The sequence below is a fragment of the Lissotriton vulgaris genome, chromosome 1_1 (assembly GCF_964263255.1).
Source record: "Lissotriton vulgaris chromosome 1_1, aLisVul1.2, whole genome shotgun sequence".
NCBI classification, from domain to species: Eukaryota; Metazoa; Chordata; class Amphibia; order Caudata; family Salamandridae; genus Lissotriton; species Lissotriton vulgaris.
In genome coordinates, this window is record NC_141685.1 from 1,482,877,540 (window position 1) to 1,482,896,508 (window position 18,969).

The 18,969-nt window shown below is 43.2% G+C and overlaps 1 protein-coding gene across 1 annotated transcript in view; it reads left to right on the plus strand.

Annotated features, from left to right (window-relative positions):
- Positions 1 to 18,969, plus strand: part of FBXL13 (F-box and leucine rich repeat protein 13) — a 1,406,730-nt gene that overhangs the window by 201,665 nt on the left and 1,186,096 nt on the right. Inside the window, exons 6-7 of the mRNA XM_086967348.1 lie at positions 3,306 to 3,415; positions 11,382 to 11,489. Coding sequence (XP_086823474.1) covers positions 3,306 to 3,415; positions 11,382 to 11,489 — 218 coding nt within the window. The remainder of the gene's footprint in view (positions 1 to 3,305; positions 3,416 to 11,381; positions 11,490 to 18,969) is intronic.

The following is an 18,969-nucleotide window of genomic DNA, read 5'->3' on the forward strand; positions in this document are numbered from 1 at the left end:
CGACCCTGGGTAGATGTACTGAAGGATTTTGCGGTCGTAAGCCCCGGAATTCGTAAAATCACTGGATTTTGGACAGTGACAACTCTGTTTGTTTTACTCAAAACGCATTTTACAAATCATAAACTTTTTCCCTCCTTTAAAATGGGCTTTGAGACATATACCGAATCCTAATTTGGAAGGGGCACGAAAGGGGAGTGGTATGTTGCAATAGGTTCAACCGCAATTCTGTTGGCAAACCATTGGCCAGTTTCCAACTCATCAAATGAGGTGGTAACTGATTCTCAATGGACCCTTCCCCTCCCAAGTGCTTTCATAAACGAATTTTTTTAAGCGTCACTAGTTCTTTTAAGGTACATGGTCTTAAAAAATAAAAGTTTTCTTTTTGGAAATGCAAATTCACGGGTGGTGGTGTTCTGTGCCTTGCAGGCCACAATCTCTCTGTTATTGGACAATCACAGGAAGTTGCAGATTGCGATCTGCGTGATTAATATTAGGTTGGTCGTTCTGAGACCCCCTGCAAATAATGATTTCACAAATTGACCTTATAATACAAAGGTCGGTTCACAAAAAGTCACTTTGCAATTTGGGACCACTTTTTGCAAATGGTCTCTTTGTTCATCTGGCTGATGTTTCTCTTAGTTGTGCAGTTCTGGGTATGAAATTGCTAATTTGCTTTGCTTTCAATGGTCTCAGCTTTTTTGTTTGATCATGAATCTTGGTATAGTCGGTGTGCCATCCATTGTCAAAATCATTAGGTGTGGCATTTTCAAGCAAACTTGTCTAAAATACGCTAGTAGATTCATTCCTGACTGCAGCCTAGCAAATTTGCAATCCAATTGTAGAACCTGAAGAGGGACTTTTTCTTTTATTTACCTACTATAATTATGTATTTATTACATAGTAAGACACAGCTCATCTTTTGCTCCAGAGTGAACTCTAAAGAGATCCTATTAACAAAAAACAACAATTAAGGAATGTAAAGTGCATGCGTTCTGTGATTCACTACTCTTCCCTGGATTACACGCTGAGATACAGCAACCTATATCAGGATGAGAGAAGTACTGAAGTCAGTCAAGTATGACACCAAACTGCTTACCCCTTAGGCCACACTGTAATTCAACACTTCCAACGAAGCACTCCAGCATACTGCAGTGTAGTGAGCTATCTGTCCGTTAATGCGCTTCGGTGCCTCGTCAGTGGGTATTGAAGGGCTGTATAAATGCAGCTTCATTAGAATTCTATTCAATGCAGAGTGGGAGCTTCCAGGGCTGTCTTCGGGCTGTGGTTCTACCAAGAATTGTTTTCTGATTGAAAAAGCTACCCAAAAATTGATTGTGAGTGCTTTTAAAATAAAAAGTGCAGCTGAGGTTACAGCATCTTACCTGTCTACAGCGAAAAATACCTGAAAATTGAAAGATATCCAACATTTTCTTTTATTCATAGAGAAATCTCTTGCCAACATAATGTTAGAAAGCATGCGTAATAATACCTTTCTCCCACATCACAGTGTGCATGCAAGACCCACTCTTCTAATTGGCAGAAAACCCTCAAAACTGACCTCCCCTTTTCTACCTCACGCAATCTGCATGTGACAGCATATACTCGCAATAGTACTTATCGCCCTTGAAGTTATTGGGAGTTACAACAGCAGTCTTGCAAGCAGGATACTTTCTTATTGTCTTAGAGGATGCTGATGTCCTCCAAAAAATCCAGGATCCATTCTGGAATTTCAGGATGTCCATTTAGGATAAATTTAGGTTTAGCAAATTTGATTAGAATTCATTTACATAGTAGTTATCCTAAAAATCTGTTGTGGATCCTGCGTTCTTGAAACAACATTTAACATGATTGATTTATCAAGTGTAACCTCTGCATAGTCTTCTTCTTGAAGCCATTCTTTTAACAGTATAGGATTTCAGTACCATTACTGTAATATTTTGTAAGCCAAGACTTTATACTAGTGTTTCGAGATCTTTACCTCATAATAAAAAAAACCGAACCTCTACTCCTGGTTTGAGTGGATTCCTATTTCATATAAATTGTAAGCTACCCTTTGACTACATAACCTAGAAAATTGTCTGATTTCAATTCAAGGGCCAGAAGGAGTGTACTTTGGCCATGAAAAGGGTGGATCATAATCTGCTTCCTTTCAATTGTAGAGTAAAACTCTACAATGAAAAGGAAGCAGGTTATGATCCACCCTAAACCACGTTACAAGACGAGCTGTTCTGACAACACGGAAAGACATTAAAACACCTGTGTTAGGAGGTAACTCTAAATATTAAAGTGACAGCATTGAAATAAAGGTGGACTTCCGGAACAGGAATGCCCTTCTGTCACACATATGACCAATTTGTGACAAATGACAATTATAAACAGCTATTGGCTTAACCAGTAGGCCTGACTTTGGCTGTCGTTTTTTGCCTTTTCCAAAGTTTGTGAAAGTTTTTGGAAAACTGTTCAAGGGGAACTACTTTTTGTGTGTAAGTGCATATTGGTCAAGACAGAATATTGTCTCTCACAGAGAGGTAAGCCAATGGCTGAAGTGGGCTGACACTTTGCCCCATGCTGTATGCTGTGGTGGGCATAAAAACACTGACAGACCAATGGACGAAGAGAGCTAGCGTATAGAGCTATAAATATCCCATATGTATAATTTTGTTAAAATAAAAAGGTCTTGTCTAACATCAGACCCCAAAAGGCTCCTACTTGTGAGAGTGCTGCCCTACATACCTGTAAATTAAGCTAAGAAATTGGGGATTGTTGCACTGTTTAAAATCTGCACAAGGTAACTAGGGCCAGGAGGATTTTTTTACCCAGGCCACATCTTGTAAAATTATGTGAAATTTCACTGGTGCAGAAACGTGCGTGGTTATTTCTCGCGGGCAACTGGTTCGAGAGTAGAACACATTGCAGAGACGTTTTGTTCCTGAACAAGTATCCCGTTGGTACTGTATATGTATTTGAACTCTAGTTATGTCATTACGTTAAACTTTAACTACCTAAAATTAAAGTTTAAAGTAAAATTCTTATAATTTTGTGTAATTTCTATGGAATTACACAAATGAATTTTCAGGTTCACACAACTCAACAGTAAAATAGCAAATGTGTTTTGGGGAAAAAAAAACTGTTTCACGTTAAGCGCTGCGAGGCCTCCGGGTAGTTACGCGCTATAAAGCGCTGCGAGGCCTCCGGGTAGTTACGCGCTATATAGGTGCAATTTTCATTTCATTTCATACAGTTGGGATGATGTAAACAGTAAACTTATTGATAACTTTCCAAAAAACTCCTATTGTTTTTCCTAGTGGCAGCAATGAAGATCCAAAAGGCTTTGAATGAAGCCCTACTGAAGCGCATCCTGAAAGCATGGCACGTGGACGCGCAGGACTCCAAAAAGACACGGGAGTATTTTGAGGTACGGGAACTATTTGGCATCACTTTAAGGGGGCTCAATATGTAAACCCATCCCTTTCGGCAGGCTGTAGCGTAAACTATTACTACAATCATTTCCATCGGGACATTCCCGAAGGACCGCAGAGCTCCTAACAGGGTAGAGGTGTTTAAGATAGGGATCTCAACCTCACCATCTAAAAATACCTCACAAGTCCTGCATTGCTGCACTCTGAATGTAAACCCAAAGAAATGTTCCATCAACAGAGCCTTTTTAAGTGCAATAAAATGTTAACTGTGTATAAGTTGGCAATATATACACTGCTGGAAGAGGCAGATTCAGTTGGCGGGCAAGGATGGTAGTCCTGTCTTAAAGTCGCCGTATTCAGGATGAAACTATGACCTGACTGCGACGACAAGCGATGTAAGGCCGTAAGATTTTGAAAACAGGTCCACAGATCTTGGCGTCTTCAGCACATACGTAAGGGACCTTTAGTCACATCTTCATTAAGCATTAAGTGCAGTGACAAGAGAATGTACAAAAATCTGGTATAAGCACATGTAGTAATATTTGTGTGTTTGTGACTGCACTCTTAAGACTAAGCCAGAGTGTGCTGTCAATCCGAAACAAAGGGTGGTGTGCTGGTGAGTGGACCCAATGATTGCCTTTAGTGATTTAAGGGGAAAGTGTCTCTTCCATGCACTGCGACAAGTTGTCTTTATTATTATTTGTTTTATTATTTCCATAAAAAAAACAATGTGCAAATGCAACCTCACAGCGCCACATTGCTCCAAGTAACAAGTAATCAGATGACCACGTTCAATATTGGTAACAACATTGACTTTAAATCTAATTCCATTTACCCGACCATAGTCCATGCCAGCAACCCTGCTTCACTTATCTAAAGGTGGACCTGCTATATCTAGCCAACATACATCTATTTGCCCATCGTTCAATAACATGTACGAACTTGCACATTTTTACCTCATTCTCACTTTCTTCTGCTCTCTATGTAATCCCAGTATACAATGCTCCACGTTTTTCCAATGTTACCCACTACTCCAGGCAGCGACTGCATCGCCTCCTCCTAATATTGCACAGTCACTCGACACAACAAAATAATTAAGCAAACATCATTTTGACCAACGCCATGTGTTCTTTTGACAAAAGTGGTAATTTCACCCAAAATGTCCCAGAACTAAGCATTTTCTCCTTGACTAGAGAATATTAAGGTTCAGGGCTTCTTGGTGACAGGGTGTATGTAGCCTATATGCCTAAATATAGGAGTACATCCTATTGCAAGGTCCATGCCATCAGTAAAAAGCCTCCTAACCTTTTATTAAGCTTTTTAACTACAACTTACCTCAGTTACACTTTACTTGTTTGCATAGTACTGTTTGCACGGGTCCCCTGCCCTGGTCCACCACGGCTGGTGCCGTTTGTGTGGAGGGCGGAGCCAAATTCTTTTAACTAATCAGCTGACCCCATCTCGCGCTAAGAAGGGGCGGAGCTACTCCCACACTCTCCTATATCAGGGCATGGGCCAGCGAACGCGCACAGCGGGAGCGCCCGTCTCTGCCCGTCCGTGTCCGGCCCGCGTCCAGCACCAGCCACGCTGCCCGTCTCCAACCTGATACAAGAATAACGATGTCTAGGGTACAAATCCTTGAGCTAAAACCAAAGGCCTGTCCTAAGCCTACCTGTTTAGACCCCTGTCTATTGGAACAGGAGCTACACAGCCAGGGGTCACACTGCAAGTCATGCTTCTTCAAGTTTAATAAAGAGTTCCTGGGAAACAGGTGTAAAGCCATCGCAGGGGCCACACCTTCAGGATTACGGACCACCAGCAACAGGTCAACTATCAAAATCAAAGCATGTCTAATTAATTGCAGATCTCTTCCCAAGCACAAAGATAATATCTGGCTATTGCTAGAATCAAGTGCCTGTGATCTCATCTTCCTCACAGAAACATTGTCAGGCATGGTTCATAGGGTCGCCTGACACACACTCGCCATGTCCGACACACAGCATGAAGAGCTTCTCTGCCCATTTTCACCACTAATCCCCTCCTTCCTGTGTACTATCAGCATCTTCAGGCGGTCCCTCTCAGTCTCGCAGTACCTCAGTCCACAGGTCTGCCATGGGGCATCTGCATATTCCTCTAGCATCTTCCATGATGAGAACTCTTTCCTCTTCCCTAGCCCAGCCTGCGACATCCCGCATCCAAGCCTCTAACTGAGAGGCCCCCCACCGACTTCCATTCCAGCACTACATGCAGCTTGCCCACTGCCAGGGCCAAATTTAGGAATTTGGACCCTACTTTTTTCGCCTTAGGATGTGGGAAAAGTCCCAACAGGCAGGTGTCCAGGGAATAGGTAAGTGGGCGGCCCAAAACACCAGCCAATCTATGCACTACTTCCTCCCAAAACTTGCATAAGTTGGGACAGCCCCACGTCATATGCTCAAAATCGGCGTCTAAAGCTGTACATCTTTTGCATGGTCTTGGCTGCCCTCCATAAATATCCTGAAGTCTATGGGGTGTTATGTAGGTCATGTGTGTGTAGTTGAATTGAATACATTTCAATTGCGTTTTCCTGGATACTCGTCTGGGGTATGCCAGAACCTTACTCCATTCGTTATCTGCTATGTCATACATACCTCAGTAAGGCTACCCATCTAGTCCGCAAAGCCTGGAGTGTTTTTTGCGTCATATCCAATAGTGCTTTATAGAGCCAGTTCAGTAGAAGGCGTACATCCTCCATAGTCAGCATTACCTGAAGTACTGCATGAGTCTGGGGCTCTTCCCTACTGTTAAACTATATGGAAGCTCTTTCTTGGTCTCCCCATGAGTATTCCATTCAAAGACTGGATTGGATACACAAACATCTGACTAAATATTCACAGGCCTTACATGTGCCACTAATGCCATCATCATTTACTAGGAAGCAATCATGTCTACTATGGGACCCATGTGGAGTAGAGGAGAAAGAAGTCGTGCTAGCAGTGGAAACCTGCTTGTTGCCTCATTTCACCCCAAGATCTAGACAGAGTAGCTTTAGTGAATCCCCACAGAACTTTTGTACACTAAGGTGTCTAGTAAGCAATTAAAATTACCAGTCCACAAGAGGCACCTCTCTTTAAGTGTTGACACCCTTTCAATAACCGTATAATCCACTTTTTGGGTGCAAAAACATTTAACAAGCTAATCTCCAGTCCACCAAGACCCATAAACAAATTCATATCTACCTGACTATTTGACCATGTACGTCTAATATGTAATTCATGTACCTTGCATATTGCCATTAAATGAGCATTTGATGAATAAACAGACAAGAAAAGGTGACACCTCCACCACTGATTCATCTTAACATCTTAAGAAACATTCTAGTACATTTCGTGATTGAACACTGTCCGCACTTCATACCTTCCTATGCAGGTGAGTACCCTATATTGTCTTAAAGTCCCTCAACTTCCAGGATATCATCCTTACTACCAAATGCATTAACACAATCCTACAGCTTGACACCCGCCTTGCCAATGGTTCTAAAGGCTATCATTCAAAAGGGGCCCATACCTCATAAAAAACATCCAATAAACCAAGTAACATTACCCCTGACAAAGAGTACGCCTAAAATATCTCATCGCCCAATGCTATAATAGATAAGTCACCTTCCTGAGATTTCCATCCCCAGCCTTTCAACTTGACTCACCCTCTTGCAGAGAGATTCCACCAAGAATATAAGAACCGTGCAAATGAACAACAGCACAATGATATTTATTTATTTATTTCAAAGTTTTATAGAGTGCGGACAAGACCCTTGCGGGTATCAGAGCGCTTTACAGTACATGGGAATAATAGTGTCGCAGGTACAAGACAAGTGCAGGAGTGAAGTTAATACAGTAGCGGTAGGTAGGTCAAAACAAGAATAACATCAATGGGACCAACAAAAGCAGACCAGTAATATGAAAGATATACCACCATACGTACCACAGATACCCCTGCGATCCATACAAACCTTTAGGTTGGCTGTCGGCCGTTGGGGGCAGAGCTCGGGAAATACTCAGAGTGGGGATCCTCGGTGACTTTTTCCACAATAGAGCCTCGATCCCATTTGATCTACTGACCTAACAGACTGGTCTCTGGGCAAGACAGTTTCTGCCATATAGGCAACTCATGGCAGAGTTGGAGGGATATATGACAAAACCACCTCAGATATCACTGCTCAGCCCCTGACACAGGTACTATTTACAGTGGGTACAGGGCGGAGACTCGTTTCCTGGATTACCAAGGCTATTTCACAGAGAACACTAGATCCGCTGGCACCTCCTGACAAACATGGGGAGATGATGTGCCACTAACCCCTAAAGCAGGGTTCTTCAATCTGTGGGGCGCGCCCCCCTGGGGGGGGCGTGGCGCCAACCCAGGGGGGGCGCGGGCACCACTTCGATCTTCCCTTTGTGCCCGTTTCTTTGTCTGGGTGATTCTCCCAGGAGGGGGCCAATTCACGGGTCTCCTCTGCTAAAAACGAAAGCAAACAAACAGACACGCTTTCAGTTTTAGCAGAGGCGACCCCTTGCCTCCCACTGCAGCTGAAGCTGTCAGCTCTGTGAATTAACCCCCTCTTGGGAGAGTTAGCTCTTCCCAGAAGGGAGAGAAGGTTTCGCAGAGGTTTTGAGGCACAGGCAGGGTGGGCTCTGGTCCAGGGCCCCAGCCTTTCAAGGGGGGTGGGACGGGAGTCCTTCAGTTATTTTGGGAAGGGAGGGAGAGGTTGCAATCCGGGTTTGGGCCATGAATCGGGACAGTGGGCTCTGGTCTGCGGTCCTCAACTCATGAGGATCTTTGTGTGGGCACCCGGTGTTCAGAGATGTTGGTCTGCAGATTCGAATTTTAATCATAAAAGGTGTGAGGGTGGAGTGGTGGATGTATGGGTGGGGGGTGGATGCATGAGTGAGGGGATGGATGGTGAGTGAAGGGGTGAATGGATGGTGGGAGAGAGGATGGATGCATGAGTGGAGGGATGGATGGGAGTGGATGATGTGTGTATGGTTGGAAGTGTGGATGGATGGGTGGAGGGGTGGATGGATCAGTGAAATAGTGGATGGATCGATGGGGGGGGTGGATGGTGGATGAGTCGGTGGGTGGATGGATGAGAGAGGTGATGGATGGATTGATGTATTGATGGGTGAAGGGATGAATGAATGGATGGATGAGAGAAGGGGTGGATGTGGGGATGGATGGGTGATTGAGGAGGGTGGATGGACGGGGGGATGGATGGAGGAGTGAAGGGGTGGATGAGTGGGTGGATGGGTGAAGGGTGGATGGAGAGATGGGTGGCTGGGTGAGGGGGGAATGGAGAGAGAGGGGGAGGATGGATGGATGGGTGAGTGAGTGATGACATGGATGAATGATTGGCAGAGTGGATGAGCAGGTGTGTGCATGGATGGGTGAGGAGAGGAGCATGGATATGGATGGATCAGAGAGTGCATGCATGAGTGGGGGGGAGGGTAGAGAGCGGGATGGATGGGTGGATGGATGAATGGGGGGTTGAGTGGGTGGACGGATGAGTGACTGGGTGGATGGATGAGTGGGTGGGGGGATTGCTGGATGGGTGAGAGGGTGGGTGGTTGGATGGATGAGTGGATGGATGGATGGATGGATGGGTGGAGGAGTGGATGGATGGGTGGAAGAGTGGATGGATGAGTGGAGGAGTGGATGGATGAGTGGAGGAGTGGGTGGATGAGTGGGAGGATAGCTTGGGTGAATGGTTGGATGGATGAGTGGGTGGATGAGTGGGTGGATGGATGGGTGGAAGAGTGGATGGATTGGTGAGGGGATAGATTGGGTGAAGGGATGGATGGATGGATGATGGATGGATGGGTGAGGGGGTGGATGGAGGGATGAAGAGGTGAGATGATGGATGATGGATGGAGGGATGGAAGGTGGATGGGTTTGCAAGTGGTTGAAGGGGTTTGGATGTGGATGGGGCTCAGATGGAGGGACGGAATGAATGGTGGGGGAGTTGGTGGATGACAAGGTGTACATGATGGATGGGGAGGGTTGTGATGACTTCCTTTGCTTTCTTGGTGCCATGAGAGCTGTGGTTCAGAGTGGAAGGTATTTGAATTGTTTGGCTGCTCCCTTGCCTATGTGTTACTGTCCTGTATTCTATGTGTGCTCATGTGTGGGATCTATGCATCATGCGTGTGACATTTTGCGTGACGTCCAGCTGCTACTTGAATGCGGGTCCCCCATGGGCAAGGTCAGGTTCCATGTTTTGGGTTCCGCTTGGTGAAGCACCCATGGTGTGTTCCTTATAGTGGGTTCATCACGGCGGTCCTCCCTTTGGTTCACTTGTGCATGGTGCTTTACATCCTACAATGTATTTGTTTATTTGTTGGGGAGTTTGTGAGATTGGGTTCTCAGCACTTGCGGTGTTGAAGACTAGGTACCGTTTAGAACTGGATGTGGAGCACAGCCTGAGGATGGCAGTGGCAGGGATTCACCCGCAGATTGAGAGTCTAGGTGTGGCTGGGCACCGGCACACCCGTCACATTCATGTTGGTGGTGTTGTTGTTGATCTGTGTCCTGTGTAAGGCAGGGCATCCTAATGGGGAGAATTTGCGCACATTTTGTCTTGGAGGATTGTGTTTTGAGCTGTCTGGTACGCCTCTGTCGTTTCGTCAGACCCACTCACAGGTCTGCAGTTTGCTAGGCACTCTTGTTGTGTTGAGCATTGTTTGCCGGATATGGCCCGTGGTGTGCGCGTGGCAGCCGATCATGTGGTGTGCCGGATTCCCGAGGTTTCTGTCGGGTGGTGGGGGGGCCCAACATCCGGGGGAATTCAGCTGGGGGGGCTCAACCTGGAAAAGTTTGAAGACCTCTGCCCTAAAGAATGTAGTAGAGTGCTGACGTACCCCTGGAAGGTCTCACATAACGCGGGATTCCAATTCATCCATCATAACATTCTGCACAGAGCATATCTAACACTGGCCAAAACACACAAAATATACCCCACTGTCCTGCTCTTATGGCAGACATAATACACATTTTCTGGGATTATCCGATCGCCTGCACTATCTGGACAGAGGTCTGTTCATCCCTCATGCGTAGTACGGGTCGGCATGACCTTGCCTGCGTGGCCAGTTGCCTGTTGGACTCATAAAATAGCTGCAGGACGAGTGGTGTATCCAACTACTTTCTTGACCTGGCCTTGTTGGTCTCCTGATGAGCGATTGCGATGCACTGGAGAGCCCCGATATTAGCTGGAGGCATGCAAGGGCAAAAAATGATGGTTCAATAGGCCAATGCAGAGTCGACTGCACTCTTCAGTGTAAATATAAGAGGATAGTGGGACGATCTACTCTTCACATTTCATGGAGAACCAGAAGACGAAGCTATACCCCCATAGACTAGAATTTACATGCCATCCTTATTCCCCCCCCAAAACTACCCACCCCACCTTTGCTTTAGGACAGTGGGGCAATGAGCCTACCAAAAACATGAATGGATCCTTGTGTAACGTAACTGGTGCTCATGTAAAGCGCTCCAATACGTTCAGGTCGAGTTCGCACTATATAAATCTGCAAATAAAAATAAAAACAATGAGCCCCTCCACATGCCAACTTGTTCATGGTAAGCCTGCCACCTTGTGCCCCCTATGATGCCAGCCATAGACACCACCATGACACGCCTACATTGACTATGATCATTATTTAGGACTAGGCTCACAGTTATGTTATTGTTTCATGATTGTGAACTTTCACAATGTTACAACCACACACTACCTGCAGGCTATGATTCATGTGCACTATTGTGAGCGAGATATATCCTCATGTTAACGCTATTGTAAAGTGCTGGAAAAACATAATAAAGATGTTTGGGAAAAAAGTACTGAAAGAACACAGACGGACTCAGTGTTAGCCGCATGTAAGTGCTTAAGTGTAATTGAGCACATGTGCCCGTAGTTAATTCCTCTGCATTTTCCTTTAGCGTTTGGAAAGAGGAGAACTTGAAGATGGCACTGATTTGTCTTCTTCGCCTAATTCACAAGAGGGCCAGGATGAAGTCTCGCTGTTACCTCAGAAAGCAGTGTTAAGGGTGAGTATACAAGTGCTATCAAAGATAAACTACCAGTTCGGACCCACCACTTACTACCGGTGTAGAAGACTTAAAGCTGTCTGTTCATTTATAAGATTAATTATTTGAGAAGTTGAGAGGGATGCTTTGAAATAGACTTTATGTATCTAAGGTATGTAAGGGTGAGTGTGTAACCTGCTCCAAACCAATTCACTCTAGCTACTGTTTTTAGTCGCAAACAGCTAGAAGAAAGAAAATGATGACGAAACGACATAAACACATAAAACATGGTCACACTTTAGAAGTTTGTCTTTGATTGTGAAATAGTCATTTGTCCATATATTTATTCCAGTTTTGTATGAACATTTCTTCCTTTCAGGCATCATGAGCTATTTGGCCAAAAAACCATTTTCGCTATGGAAAAACTTTTCAGACTTTGGCAAAATATGTTCACAATGTTGTTCGCACTCAACCCCCCTTCTCCATCCCATCTAACTCTCTCTACTTTGAATCCTTACTAGATTGTCTCTCCAAAATCTACGTATTCTTCTCTCCCAGTTCACTGCTATGTTTAGAAAATGTTGCTCTTCCTCATTGCTTGCACGTTTCTGATTTATTCTTTGTATTATGTGTTCTCGTGCTTCCTTTTTGTGGTTAAATAGCCACTCCTATCATATGGCAATTGTGGACCTAATTATAGGGCAGAGATGACTACATTTTCAGGCAAGGAAAAGCAGAGTATATTGTCTACATAGCGATCAAAGCTAAATTATACAGCATATTTTGTAGCCTTATTTTATAGCTATATTAAAATATTAGCACGCAAAGGGATAATAACAATATAGGAAATACAGTGCTTTCTTAATTATGAAAACTGCCCAAATTCAATGCCTCCTTTTCATAAATATTTTAAACTTCAGCTGGCAGTCTGCACACTATGCTTCAGCAACCTACCCAAGGAGCTTTCAAAAGGTATTTTACCAGCCCTTAATGATGTTGCCGTACCATAGTACTTAGAGTATGGGGTTCCCAATGGGGAAAACCCTGCTAGGTCTGGTTTTGAGGCCATATTCCCCATACACATGGTTGTATGATCTTCATCCTTGCTCTTACCCATGAGTTTGGAATACTGTCTTTTTTTATGTTATCCTGATGACATTTTATTAGTGTATACATGTTTCCCAAGTCCTGCTAATTATCTTGATAATTCTCAACTCCTAGTAGCAGTTTTGCCTATTTTGTGAGTATATTTAGTTTTAATGAGAGTACTAGGAGAAAATGCTAATAAACAAATCTCTTGAAAAAATTATGGTGCCTTGCATGTGAGCACAGGAACACTATTTCATGTACATTGTCCTTAAACACATCCGGGTTGAAATAGTTTGCGCAAACCCATACCCATACCGTGCTGCATTTTACTGAAAAAACCCTCATGTCACCACTTCCTGTCACAAAAGGTCGCCTCCGTTAATCTGCTCATTACACCCACGTTTTAAAAAATGTCCTCTAGAGATCCGTTTTATGTTCTGTGTTTACACCATATGATCTGCAGATGCGCTTATTTCTTACAAGAAACAGTACGTACATTGGATGTTATGCAAATGCCTCCCAATGAGTCCCTTATCAGATCTAAAATATGAATGCAACCTGTTTAAGGTTCTTTCAAATTCCAGGCTCTCTCTTGAAATAACTGCTGCTATTCGAGTATGGAGCAGATTGAGTTTAATGAGGCATCTCCATAATTAAGCTGAGAACATTGAGCCTAGAGGATCGTGTAATTCCAGTGAGCCTACCTGTGATGATTTCTTTTCTTTCTCTTTTTTTAAAGGGAATGTTGCTTATTTATGTGGAGAAGTGTAGCTCAAGTGGTTAGAGCGGCAGACCCTGATGCAGAGGTCTGGCCCGGACCAGGGTTCAATTCCCCGCCTCGGCGGGTCTTGGGCTCAAATTTCCCCAGACCTGACAATTCTGGCCTCGGTGCCTATTCCAATCATGGAGTCCCACTCTGTAACTCTGGACAATAGCTTGCTTAATCTCCACAACGGCCCCTCGCAGCGTGATGCCTGGCTTTCACCTTGGGGATGCCCAGTAATGAGTTATCTCGCAGGGGAATACCAGGACGGGTTCCCTAAGCAAGCGCTGGGACGTTTCGGGCAGCCATGCGCTCTACAAATCAAATTTCATTTCATGTACTTAACTATTATATTTTTCTGCATTGAAATAGAATATGCCCGTTTTTTGGTAATGTCCATTTATACGTTTGACTTTAAAGGCACTAAAGTTATTTCTGTTTGAATGGCTATGAAATGTAAATGTTCAGATGATCTCTAGTTGTGATGGCGCACTTCATCTGGAGTAAATTGTATATCTAATCTCATACCCTTCATCAAATATAATTCTGTGTGTATGTCTGTGAATTATTATAATTTCTTGAATGTAATTTCCAGATTACTGAGCCTAGAGCTATCCTATTAGACACATTGGAAATACTCACCAAAACATGATCATGGACCTTATTTAGAGTTTATCACACAAGATACTCCACATGGTGGTGTATGTTGCGGGGAAACTGTAATCAAAAAGTTAAGAGTCCTATTGGCAAGGAAAAAGAAAAAAAACAGGTTTACTGTCGCGTCAGGGAGAGTAGTTATATCCATACAGGTAAACCATTGGTCTCGGATCGCTGCTCACAGGGGGCCACTTAAATAGTCACACAAACATTGTGCCTTTCGAAAGATCAAAGAATAGGTTACTCAATATTTACATATTTGTTACAAAAACATCACATCAATTGTGTCTTCAAACCCCTGACCTTTTCTCTCCGCATTCTTTATTGTAATTCTTACAATGCTTAACACACCATTTATTTGCTTCATTCACAGGCATGTATGTTTTATTGCTTTGCTCCCAAGACTTATCAGAATCTTTGTACTCTTGGCTAACGCTGGCTTTATTCTTCAAGACACATTTTTAATTTACCAAGAACACGGAATACATGCTTCTTGTGCTGTGACCATAAATTCCCTGCGGCTTACAAACATGGGGGTTCCTTTAACTAGGACCTTGCTGATCATGCACTCTATTTCCCTGTGAACTCTTCACCTGTCCTGCTTCACTGTGGATTTTAGGCCTGCACAGCTCTTTCAACAAGTATAACTCTGTGACACTCGCTGATGTCTGTTGTGATGCCGTTTTTTGCGTTTAGTTTCCTCTCTAACATTCCCCCCTCTATTTGATATTTCAACTACTGGCTCTTATCCTGAGTCTGCACTTGGCACTAGATCAGGGGGCGCCAGCCCTTTCAGTAGATAGAACTACTTCTGATCAGTGAAAGTCATTGAGCGCTACTGAAGGCCAAGCCACTCGCACAATGTTAAAAGTTCCCACATGCCCGTTTAATCGAATCTAAGCCTAATGTCCATGGAGCTAAAGACTATGTTATGATATGAACAAATACTTTGACTAGGGGCCCTATGACAGGGCTGCTATGTGTGTCAGTGAGAGTGTGGTCTTTGGGGATTTATGAACATTTGTGTGTATGAATAAGATATGTGTGTGGGTGAATGAAAGTATGTATCATAAATACTTGAGGCACAGGACATACCTTTCGCCATTTGTGGCAAAATTACATGTAGAACACAAACATACAACCCATTTTTATTCAAGTGCAGAAAAATGTTCTGCAAAAATGTTTAGAATATGGAACATTTTTCTGCATTTTTTAATTATTCCCTCTTAAAACAAGCATTGGCGTAGCCAATAGGTCTCGCCTTTGGGACCTTATGTGTTTAGCCAGAACTTTTGGCTATGTTGTAGAGCATTGTGGCTGCTGTGCATTAGTTGAAAAGTGGTAATAAAAAGTGCTAAGCATTTTTGTTACCTTTATACAAAACGATGACGACATTATATACAACTGAAAAACCTGATTAAAAAAAAGATTTTAACATAAAAAATGTCTTCTAGTTCTAGTTTATTTGTAATTGCACTGCTGGCAACTTCTTCCTGCCTGTTCTCATGCTTGTTTGTTATAATGTTTTTTGTTATGGGGGAGCGAGACATAATAAACGGAGAAGTGGAGGTTGGAAAACAGTAATTTAATTACTACACAAGCAGCAGACAGACACTAGGGGAGAAGCAACAGATGCCAGATTCCAAGGGCAGACTGATGTGATGCTTAGGTGGTGCACTGATGCAAATGGTGGTGGTGAATGATGTTTGGTGCTCAGGTGGTGACACTATATGGTGTGGATTGGAGGTACATTGTGGATTGTTGAGTTCTGGAGTTGAAATATGTTGTTTGGTGTGTAATTATGTGGTGTATATTGAAAAGGTATGATGTTAGATTGTGTGGCCTGGAACTATGGTGCTGAGTGAAATTATGCTTAGTGAAATTGTGTCATGGTGTGGAGTGCATTTATGATGATCTGTGGTATGTCGTATAGAGTGCATTTATGTGGAGTGTATTTATGTTGCATTGAGTAGAGTGCAAATATGTGGTGTGTAATTATGTGGCACTGAGTGGTATTATGTGGAGTGTATTTATGTTGCATTGAGTAGAGAGTAATTATGTGGCATGTAATTATGTGGTACTGAGTGGTACGTGGAGTGCATTTATGTAGCATTGAGTAGAGTGTAATTATGTGGCATGTATATGTGGCACTGAGTGGTAGTATATTTATGTAGCATTGAGTACAGTGTTTTTAAGTGGTGTGTAATTATGTAGCACTTACTGGTAATATGTGGAGTGTATTTATGTTTCATTGAGTAGAGTGTAATTATCTGGCCTGTAATTATGTGGTACTGAGTGGTATGTGGGGTCTATTGGTTGCATTGAGTACAGTGCAATTATGTAGCGGGTAACTATGTCACACTGAGTGGTATTATGTGGGGTGTATTATGTTGCATCGAGTAGAGTGTAATTATGTGGTGTGTAATTATGTGGCACTGAGTGGTATAATGTAGAGTGTATTTATGTTGCATTCAATAGAGAGTAATTGTGACGTGTGATTATGTGGTACCGAGTGGTATTATGTGGAGTGTGTTTATGTTGTATTATGTAGAGTGTAATTATGTGGCTTGTAATTATGTGGCACTGATTGGTTTTATGGGGAGTGTATGTTGTATTGTGTAGAGTGTAATTATGTAGCGTGTAATTATGTGGCACTGAGTGGTATTATTTGGGGTGTATGTTGCATTGAGTGCAGTGTAATTATGTAGCAAATAATTATGTGGCACTGAGTGGTATTGCGTTGAGTGTATGTTGTATTTAGTAGAGTGTAATTATGTGGCACTGATTGCTATTATTTGGAGTGTATGTTGCTTTGAGTGCAGTGTAATTATGTAGCATATAATTATGTGGCACTGAGTGTTACTGTGTGGAGTGTATGTTGCATTTAGTAGAGTGTAATTATGTGGTGTGTAATTATGTGACACTGAATGGTATTTGGAGTGTATGTTGTATTGAGTGCAGTGTAATTATGTAACATATAATTATGTAGCACTGTGTGGTATTATGTGGAGGTAATTTATGTTGCATTGAGTAGAGTGTAAGTATGTGGTGTGTAATTATATGGCACTGAGTGGTATTATCTGGATTGTATTTTTGTTGCATTGAGTAGAGTGTAAGTATGTGGCCTGTAATTATATGGCACTGAGTGGTATTATGTGGAGTGTATTTATGTTGCATTGAGTAGAGTGTAATTATGTGGCGTGTATTTATGTGGTACTGAGTGGTATTGTGTGGAGTGTAGACAACAGGATGTAGGACCACACCGCTGACCTCTCAGGCAAGGTTCGCCCCTGGCATCCTGGGAAATGCAGTCTCTTGTAGCTCACTCCGATATTTTCGAGTATTTCGTCAAGGTTGGCGCAGATAGTGCTGATCTCTAGACACGTGTTTCTGGGTTGAGCCTGTCTTCAGTAGAGAGCAGAGTATTAAAGAGCAAAGAAAAATTAGATGATTTTTCTTTGCCCTCATTGGCTGAATGTATGGCCCAGGCTTTGTGCGTGGTGCGCGTCAGAAAGGAAGCTAGAATGCTAACTGCACTTCCCAACAACGAAGATTCCCCCAAGGCTTTAATCAGCCCTCGTGTCCCCAGCAAATGCGTGCAGTCTGCGGAAAATTCCCAGTAAGATTTTAATTTTAAAAAAGTACACTGTCCAAATAACACTAATAGTTTAAAAGTCGGCTTTCTAATCACCAATGGGCGAGAACAAGTGTCACCAGTGTCAAACTTTTGAAATCTCTTCTTACCCCCCCTATTCCCCGGGTTGATGGTGATAATGCCCAAAATTGCTGTGAGAAATTAGCCAGTTTCTTTTTTACTAAAGTTCAGACTATTTATTCCAGCTTTCAGCACAGGGCTTTGGATATCTATGCTTTACCATCTTTGCAACACGCTGTGCTGGAAATATTTTATCCCCTTACTCTTGATTCATTACAAGATTCTTTGCTGCGGTTAAAATCTGGCTCTCCAGCTGACCCTGCTCCTCCGGTCACTCTTAACCAGTGTCTGAGATAGTCTGTCCTGTAATACTGGACGTAATAAATGCTTCTCTTCTAATGAGACATGTTCCTTGTCCATGGAAACAGGCTAGAGTTAAAGTCCTTCTTAAGAAAAGTAATTTAGACCCTGAGAACTGGTCTAGTTATCGTCCCATCTCTTTCTTACCTGGGTTGAGAAACTGGCAGAAAAACACGTCAATTCTTTGCTGTCAGCTCATCTTGAGGACAATAATTACCTCCATCCTACTCAGATCGGCTTTAGGTGTCATCAGGGCATGGAGACCGCTCTGCTTGCGGTGGTAGAAGAGTCAAGGAAAATCATGGACAACGGAGGCTGCGCTGCAATTATTTTACTGGATCTCAGCGCAGCCTTCGATACTGTGAATCATCCCATTTTGATCCAAAGACTCAGGGAGGTGGGTGTTGTAGGCATTGCCCTAGAATGGCTGCAGTCCTTTCTTTTAGACAGGTGTTTTGTGGTCTTTGAAGAAGGAGCACTTTCAGACCAGAGGCCCTTGCAGTGTGGAGTACCCCAGGGATCGTCATTAAGTCCCACCTTGTTTAACATCTATATGAGGCCAATGGCAGAGGTGGTTCTTCCCTGGGGGATCCACACTGTTATGTATGCCAATGACACTCAATCAGTGGTGTCTCTTAGTCAGCAAGATAAAGCTGATTCGGGTCTAGGGGCATGCCTTGCAAGTTTCTGAATGGATGGATGCGTCCTTTCTTAAACCGAATGGCGCAAAAACTGAGATTATGATTCTTGGCCATGCTGCTCCTAACAATCTGGATTCTTCATGGCCTATTTGTCTTGGTTCACCGCCGGTCCCTAAGACACAAATTAAGAGTCTTGATGTCTGGTTGGATTGTAACTTGAATTTAAGGCTCATGCAAGTAAGGTGGCCGCAAGTTGTTATGGTATGTTAAGGATGATGCAGAAGACTCTTCCCCTTCTCCCACTCAACGCCAGGCGCATGGTGGTTCAATCTTTGA